Here is an 8,248-nt window from a genome sequence, read left to right as displayed (position 1 = left end):
ACCAGACTCAAAAGAAATGTTTGAAGAAGCGTATTTTTCGTAGATACTGCAGAGATGTAACTACTAGATTCAAAGGAAATGGATGACAAGTTAAAGGAGAATGAAACAAAACAAATTAGGGAAGTAAGAAAAAAGTTGAAAAAAATACAAGATGTGATAGAGATAATCAATGAACAAGTGCATTCAAAGGTTAGAGGAATCTAAAAATTTACAAATGTCAAGTGATAAAAAAGAGTTCATAAGCACAACATATAGTCATAAGCAAAATAAAGTGGACTACAAGGATCGACAGAGTCAGCGAGAAGATGTAAAGGTTCGTACACGTATGTTAAGGTACGTACAAGTTTTGAAACAAAAATATAGAAGTCAAATGAACATGAGAAATCAAGGACCAAGTATGCAAATAAAAAAAACGATAAATAAGAATGCATGGAAGAGACAGATATATTTGAAATAGCAAATGTGGAGTGCGGTGCAAGATTGAGCCTCCAAATTCTCAAAATCACTGTGAAACGCTATCAAAAATTGAATTAATCGCTATTCCTCTCTAAAAGTAATATATTCCTCACATATTTTTCAGTCTTGCTGATTCTATAAGAACCAGCTCATCAAAAATTAAATTTATAACAATGTAAAACTCGAGAATACTCATATTTTTCTATTGTAAAATTCGTATATCAATCTCCAATTGATACCGTTTTGCAAAATTAGACTTAGTGTATAACTTCTAAAGGTGATACCAAACTTCTTTTGCTATTTGAAATTTCACCGACTGTGTACCAATGAATTGCTCAACATGATTATGAATCCAAGTGAGAATTTTGATATTGTTTGACTCTTAATTATCTAACTCTATTAAATAATTCTCAAAAGTTTTCTTGGGTTTTACAACAGATTCACTAACATAATCTCACAATTTTTTTTCCCTTTAGAAAGTTCCTCATCATGGTGCTCCAATATAAGTAATTTTTACCATTTAATCTAATACTAATGGATTGAAGCGAATCATTTCTTTCTCTGCCATTATGAAACCAACAAATAAGCAGCAACTGAATCACAAAGAACTAGACTCACACAACAATCAACGCACCGTCACAAACTACCTCAGAAATATACCACACATTGCACGTACAACCAAACCAATAGCACCAAACAATTAGAAATTTACCTAGAAATACACTGTCCTATTGAAGCTCTGTTGGAAACGGATCCACACACTCTCTCACGCCACCTGTGTGTCTACGTGTGGTGGTTCAATCACCATCGAAGTATCTCGTGTTGTACTACACGCGCCGACCATGGAGATTTGTCTCATTGTTGGAACTGAGGTTGCATCGAAGAGTAATAGAGGAAAAAAGGCGACGGTTCTATGTAAAAATAAAGGTGGGTTTTGTTTTCCAATTACATAAATGGTGTGAGAATAGATGGAAGAAAGAAACAACTTCAATGCACAAATTTAGGTTCTGATACCATTAAAAAAAAAAAAGATGAGGAAGATAATTGTGCCACCAAAAAAATTAGATTTTTATTTAGAGAATTATGTTTATATATATATAAGAAGACCAAAACTAAATGGAAACATACCAAAGAAAGGAAACTAATAACCAAGCTTAAACAGTGGCAAAAACCACATGGCTTCAAACTGAACTGAGGCTGAATATATTCTACAAACAAAGCTGTAAATCCTTGACGAAACTCCTTGAATCTGGCCAAGAAACACATGAGTAGACTGCTAACTTCAAAATCACTTCAAGATGAAAGTGAAATCAAAGTAAAAAAAAATGTGCAATGGCCGAGAGCTCCTTGTGACCAAGAAAACTGAATTGTCTAGTAACATCACGGCAATATTTGATGAAAAACTCAAGAAGTCCAGTTTGTCGATATCAAAACCACTGAGAGATTGTGAAATCAAACCCAAGAACTAGAAATCACTCAAGGCAAGTGGGCAACCAAGTACGACTTTCTCTCACTAGGCTTGAGAGCACCTCTCTTTAACACACTTAAGCCAGCAGCAGAGATTTTACAGATATAATATTACGTCATGGTAAGTTGACAGTTTGTCTAAAAATTAAGAAACAATTTTTCTTCAAACAAGGAAGACTTGAGGAAAAAGACGGTACTTTGCATGTGAAAGAGGCTGAATTAATTCTTAACTTGGTGTTTTCTCCATATAATTGCTAAGCCTCCACCAAATTTGCTAGTGAAATCATATCAAGAAAACTGAAATCTCCACGGTCACCCTTGGGCTTGGTTTAACTGCAGCAGGCTTGGGACAAGTTACTATCAATTATATTAGATGACAGCCTTGACCATCATTTCAAGCGCAAGAAATAGCATGAAATACATTCAACCGTGCTCTCTGTCCCAGCTTGGAGACAGGGATAAAAATAGTGGCGCCCCCGCTATTGGAGGGGTGCCTGCCCAATAGGGGGCGCCACATTTCACCCGTCCCCAAGTCGGGACAGGGGGTTTAATCCAAATACATTTGTTCAGCTGCGCTCAGAGGCCGAGGTGCAAGTGATTGGTTACGTGTGGATGTCGAGGCCTTTTTTATGGCTGACATGGAGCCCAGATGAAAAATAATTATTTTATCACATATATTCAGAAGTGTATACCTTATAGCTTTTTGAGAGAGATCAAAATAAGATTTTAATTTAAGTCAAGATTAAACAAATATTAAACACATCTTTCATGAGTCCAACAATTTTTCAACCACACATTTCAAAAATTTTCATTACAATTTACTAAAAAATCTAATTTTAATCCCCACCAAACATTCTCTTAATATCCAGACTGAATCATATATGGCGAAAATTATGTTACTTTACTCATGGTGAGCCACTAAGAAGTATGTAGTCAGATCATGATAAAGTCTTTTACCGTCTAATGAGAGTTTCCAATGCGGTTGACACCATCAATACCTAAAATATCAAAATGAAGCAATAATCAAACAAAAATATTTAGTCAGACTCGGTTAAGTTTAGATTTTTAGTTTCCGTAATTTTGCCAAAAGTTCTCTAAAGCATCTCCATATTGCATGTTCGGCTCAACTTAAGAAAAAATAAAAAGTAATTTATAAAGATATTTTATGTTAATATTTTCGGCCTTTTTAAATAAAGAAAGCCTTTTTAGGTATATGACTAAATATTCTTCTATTGTTAATAATTTTTTTTTTGTCTATTTAAGTGTTAATTTCTAAACACGTTTGATTAAAATAAGTTTTTTTCCCCTCCTTTTAAGTAAAAATATTTTACTTATTATGAATTTTGATGAATAAATAATTTTTTGTCAATTTGATAGAAGCTATTTCGAAAGATGTTTAAGTTAATTTTTCCCCTTTAAGTACAAGAAACTTATTTGTTTTAAATAACTCTGATCATGAGAATAAATTAAAATTTTCTTCTACAAAGAAAGTTATTTATTTTTACATATATAATTGTGATAAATAAACTGGAAAATTTTGAAAACTTCAAAATCCAAATCCAAATCGACTAGATCAGCAAGAGAAATAAAAAGGAGAATATTAAAATTCTAAAAATTATTATTTATGAGGAAAAATATTTCCATAACATCTAAAAGTATCATTTACTCATCGAATTAATCTACCAAGAAATTCAAAAAAAAAAGAGAGAGAGAGAGAGAGAGAGAAACCGACAAAATTACTACTACTACTTATCTCTATCTAGCAAACGAAAGTATCAACGAAATTAAACCTAGCAGACCGCTTCTACAATAAGCCTTTTCGCTATGCCGTCGGCGCAGTCAGCCGTGCCAAACGTGCTTTCCGATGCAGAAACTGTACACGATTCTTTGCCAACGCAGGCGTTTTGGACAATTGAAAGCGCATCTGTTTGGCTTGTGCAGCTGCCCTTGACGTATGAGCCACAAGTTCCTTGTACATCGCCAAAACTAGCAAATTTGATACCAGAAATGGGACGACCCTGGCACGATAATTCCATATCCTTGTTCTCATAGGCACTGCCGCAAGCTGTTCCAACTGTAACAGTTTGGAAGTTGACAAGGGTCGGATTTCCTCCAAATTCCTCGAAAAGCACCAATTCATTATCACCATCGTTAATGAAGGAACGAGGAATATGGTACCTACAATTATAATGATCATATTAGTCTTTTCAACTTCTCCATAGAATTATTTAGCCTCTGTCGGAGAGCGTTTTTAGCAAAAATTTTACTACTATACAGTGTTAACAACCGCACTTATTGACCAAACCATGTAGAATCACCTATGTACCCTTCTGACATTCAGGCATTTATGGTAATGTGCTTCGTGTTGAGTCAATAGTACAGATGCATAGGGAACAGGTCAAAATGTTGCTTAAAATCTTGGAAAAATCGCAACCAGAAAGGGGCTTAATAAAAAAGATTGTGATCGACTAACCATCTTTGAGTAGGTTGACCACAGTTTGTGGCACATTTGGTGCTATAATATGAACCGCGATAATCACAGGCATCGGTCGAACATACATCATCTTCTGCCATATAACTCGGCCAGTAACGGCCAATACTATTTCCGTTCACCCAAGCCATACCTTTGCCTAAACCTTGCATATCTAAAGCAACAGGATCTTCTCCTAATGGCGCCTTGAATGTAGTCTGGCATCGAAAAAACATAGCATCAATTTTTGAAGAATAATTATGTACAAAAGAGTGGTCGAAATATATAATACTCGACTTACCTTGTACCATGTCAACATCCTATTAATAGGAAGATTTTCTGTATTCCATTGGGAAGCAAATTTGGAATCCGAACTGTAGATTTTGTTATCCAGGCCATGCAATCCAGCTTTGTACGACCACTTGTGCAATGACAGGTCTTTTATGATTGTCTCATCACCTTTCCTACCAATAATCTCGACTGGTCCAGATATCCCAGCTTGTACAATATCGAACATCGGACCATAGTTCTGAAAACCTATGGTTGCGCTAAGTAAAGTTATTTGATTCGTTCCAGGGTTCAATTCAACCTTCTTCTCAAATACATAGTTGGTTACACCATATGTTGCCCACTGAGAATCTGCAACAACACAATATTTTCATGAATAGATTACAAAAATTCAAGCTCGACTGCTTGCATAGAATAATGAGATTCATAACCAAGATAGTCGCCGTTGACATAAGTGTGCAAAATATGTCCAGTCCCATTCACGCGAATGCTCATATCATCAGTCCAGATAGGATCATCCTTGTCGAGATTAACGCTGTTCGAAAATTATATGTAAGAACTTAAAAAAAGTGTAAAAATAAATAAATTTAAATTAAATTAACTACTATGTACAAACCTGGTCATGTACCACAAATAGTCACTAACATCATTCGCAACCTTTTGATCCACAATCATGTTTACAGATACTTGTCCCTTTCCTTGAACCAGAGTTTGTTCGAGATTAATCTCGGGTCTCCAACTCCATTTCAATGAGGCGGGTTCGGCCTCAGCCTCATTCGACTTCTTCACCATCAAATTAGTCTGAGTGTTTACTCTGGCCGTGTTATAAATTTCTGTCTTACAGTCAGGAAGGATACTGACCGACCACGCAGGTACGTTGTAATCAATTCCTCGATAATTTACTGTCGCATCACTTGTTTCATTTGTATTGCCAAAGAAACAGCTCGATGTGTTATCAAGCGTATAAACAGTTCCCTGTCGATCGATATAAATTCAAGAAAAAAGTTATAACTCACAACTACCCAAACAAAAAGAGGGGAGGGGGGGGGGGATAATAATAATAATAATTTAATACTTACATATAAGGAATTTCCATAGTCAGTAGAAGTAACATTTCCATAAGTGAGAGTCCTTTCCATTGACATCAAAATATTATGAAGCTGCGTCAAGTGCCCGTATTTTGGTTGATTCGGAGTACCGTATTCATTGAGAGGTGCATCATAATCGTAGGTTGTGCTAATGTACGGGCCACCAGCAGTTCTTCCAAAATTTGTTCCACCGTGGTACTGAATTGTATAACTAATTAGCACGAAAATCATTTAAAAAAAAAAAACCATTTTTCGTGTCAATTTTGAACTTAATACTGACCATGTAATAGTTCTGTAACGCGCCTCCGTTTTGATAAAACCGAGCAACAGCGAAGGCAACATCTTCAGCAGTTCTCAGAGGATCTGGACCACCCCAATTCTTAAACCTAAAATTTCAAAATATATATTATAAAATCAATATTGATTAATATAATCAGAAAAAGATTAAGCAATTAATAAAACTTGCCATCCAGTCCAATTTTCAGTCCAAATTTTTGGGGTGTTCGGATTGTTCGGAGTGAATTGATCACAATAATATCCATTGCATGTGTTCAGCTGCAACAAATTATAATATTCGTAAATTAAAATTATATATTACTGATATTGTAATAGGAAGAACATAATTATTACCATTGGTTCGGGAGCATCGCTCTCTTGGCACATAATCCATGGAACTCCAATATCGAGTGACTCGGCCATGTTTGCACACCAGTTAAGATATGCCTTTCCAGCATCTCCATACGACGAAATAACATTACCGTATTCATTCTCAATTTGTGCGAGAATAATAGGACCTCCTTGTGATGCAAATAAACTCTCTTTTTTAATCATGTCGACTATCAACGATGTGAAATTTTGCATCTCATTCTGAAAATTATATAGAATCATATATAATAAAAACTTCATTAGTTTTTCCAAAAAAAATAAAATAATAATAATAAATCTATAGAAGTTGAAGTGAGTAATAGGGTTAATTACCATGAAAACATCATTTGCAGTGCGCATCTCAAGACCAGGCATATTATGTAACCAAACAGGAAATCCACTGGATAAATATATTGTGTTAGTAAAAGGTAATTAATAGGAAAAACATATATAAGAATAATTGTAAATGCGTAGATACCCATAGTTCCACTCTGCACAAACATAAGGTCCAATGCGAAGAATAGAGTGAAGTCCTTGGTCCTGAATTGTCTTGAGAAACCTTATGAGATCGTTATTGCCACTAAAATCGTACTGACGACGTTGAGGTTCGTGTAAATTCCAAAAAACATAGGTTTCGATCGCATTTAATCCTCCCTCTTTCGCTTTCTTGATCAAATCCGGCCACATCTAAATTTTACATATAGACTTATTAGAAACAAATTATACATTAGTAATAGTATCATCATATAAAGTTGTGTTATTGTACCTCGGCAGTGCTTCGTGGATAATGGATCGAACCAGAAATGATAAGTTTGCGTTGCCCGTCGATTGTAATGGCTCGTCCATCGTGAGAAACTTGGGCGCCTAAGCCACTACATATCAAAATCAATAGAGAACTAAGAAAAAACACATGGTTTTTTGAAAAACTCATAGCTGTACGAATGTAAGTACAGCTAAATCGGATAAATTGAAAATAGAAAAACTATGGAATGCCTATAGACTCGTGCCATCTATTTATAGTTGAATTCCTTTTGTTATCTTCAAGAATTTAAACTAAAATGATCAAATCTTATCTCGAAATATCCTCTTCAGATTTTATCATATAATCTTTTCTAGTTGGTTACATGGATAACAATATTCAAATTAACAGAGTTGTTCAACACGTGGACTCTTCATTTCTGCATATAATTTTTTTTTTTTTTTTTTTTGAGGAAAAAAGAAAATTATGTTTTGTAAAAAGAAAAAAGAATATTCTATCGACGTAATTATTTATAGTTCAATCAAATTAGGTTTAGAACTTTGAGATTAAGGTTGACAAAAACCTTAACAAACAATAGAATTCAACTCATGTATATTGAGAGCATTGAAAATTAGATATATATTAATAATGTGATACAAAGCCCTAGAATGAAGTTGTGGTATAGATTGTATTGCATGATACTATAATGTGTTCGATTTTTCATTTTATTAATATGTTACTTTATTTATTTGCATGAAAGTTTAAATGCCAATCAAATTAACAAGGAATAAAATTAAAAATAGCATTAAACTAAAAAGTTTGTTAATCATTTGAAAAATCTAAAAATTTTCGTTGAAGATAAATATAAGAAAACAAAAAATGATCGAAGATACGTAAATATTTTATTTCACCAAAAAAATAAAATAAGGAATGTCTTAGTCGTTGTACTTTAATGAAAATGAGTTTTGTAAGCAAATAAATACGATTAGATACATTATTTAAATCAGATTCTTAACGAAACAGAAGTTTAGAAACTTAAAACAGCTATTAAAAATGGAAATTTTTGGGTGAATAAAGAAAACTGTGGACTCTAAT

At 33.9% G+C, this 8,248-nt stretch overlaps 1 protein-coding gene across 1 annotated transcript; it reads right to left on the bottom strand.

The window, feature by feature from the left end:
• Positions 1–3,565: 3,565 nt before the first annotated feature.
• On the bottom strand, positions 3,566–7,394 carry LOC111400968 (beta-galactosidase 15-like). The gene is made up of 12 exons (XM_023028469.1): positions 7,181–7,394; positions 6,893–7,101; positions 6,748–6,814; positions 6,400–6,636; positions 6,236–6,324; positions 6,050–6,155; positions 5,761–5,967; positions 5,298–5,656; positions 5,113–5,216; positions 4,695–5,032; positions 4,397–4,611; positions 3,566–4,101 (listed from the first exon to the last, which is right to left on the bottom strand). The coding sequence occupies exons 1-12, from the start codon at positions 7,343–7,345 to the stop codon at positions 3,714–3,716; spliced, it is 2,484 nt and encodes an 827-aa protein (XP_022884237.1). The 5' UTR covers positions 7,346–7,394; the 3' UTR covers positions 3,566–3,713.
• Positions 7,395–8,248: the final 854 nt, after the last annotated feature.

The sequence above is a fragment of the Olea europaea genome, chromosome 10 (assembly GCF_002742605.1).
Source record: "Olea europaea var. sylvestris chromosome 10, O_europaea_v1, whole genome shotgun sequence".
NCBI classification, from domain to species: domain Eukaryota; kingdom Viridiplantae; phylum Streptophyta; class Magnoliopsida; order Lamiales; family Oleaceae; genus Olea; species Olea europaea.
This window is presented reverse-complemented; position numbering and strand designations above follow the sequence as displayed.

Excerpts from the sequence above, each read along its gene's own strand:
- LOC111400968 (XM_023028469.1), bottom strand. The coding sequence starts at position 7,345 with ATGAGTTTTTCAAAAAACCATGTGTTTTTTCTTAGTTCTCTATTGATT. Across the intron at positions 5,217-5,297 it reads TATTTGTGGTACATGACCAG|CGTTAATCTCGACAAGGATG; the intron begins GTTTGTACATAG and ends ATTTTCGAACAG. Across the intron at positions 4,102-4,396 it reads GGTCAACCTACTCAAAGATG|GTACCATATTCCTCGTTCCT; the intron begins GTTAGTCGATCA and ends TTATAATTGTAG.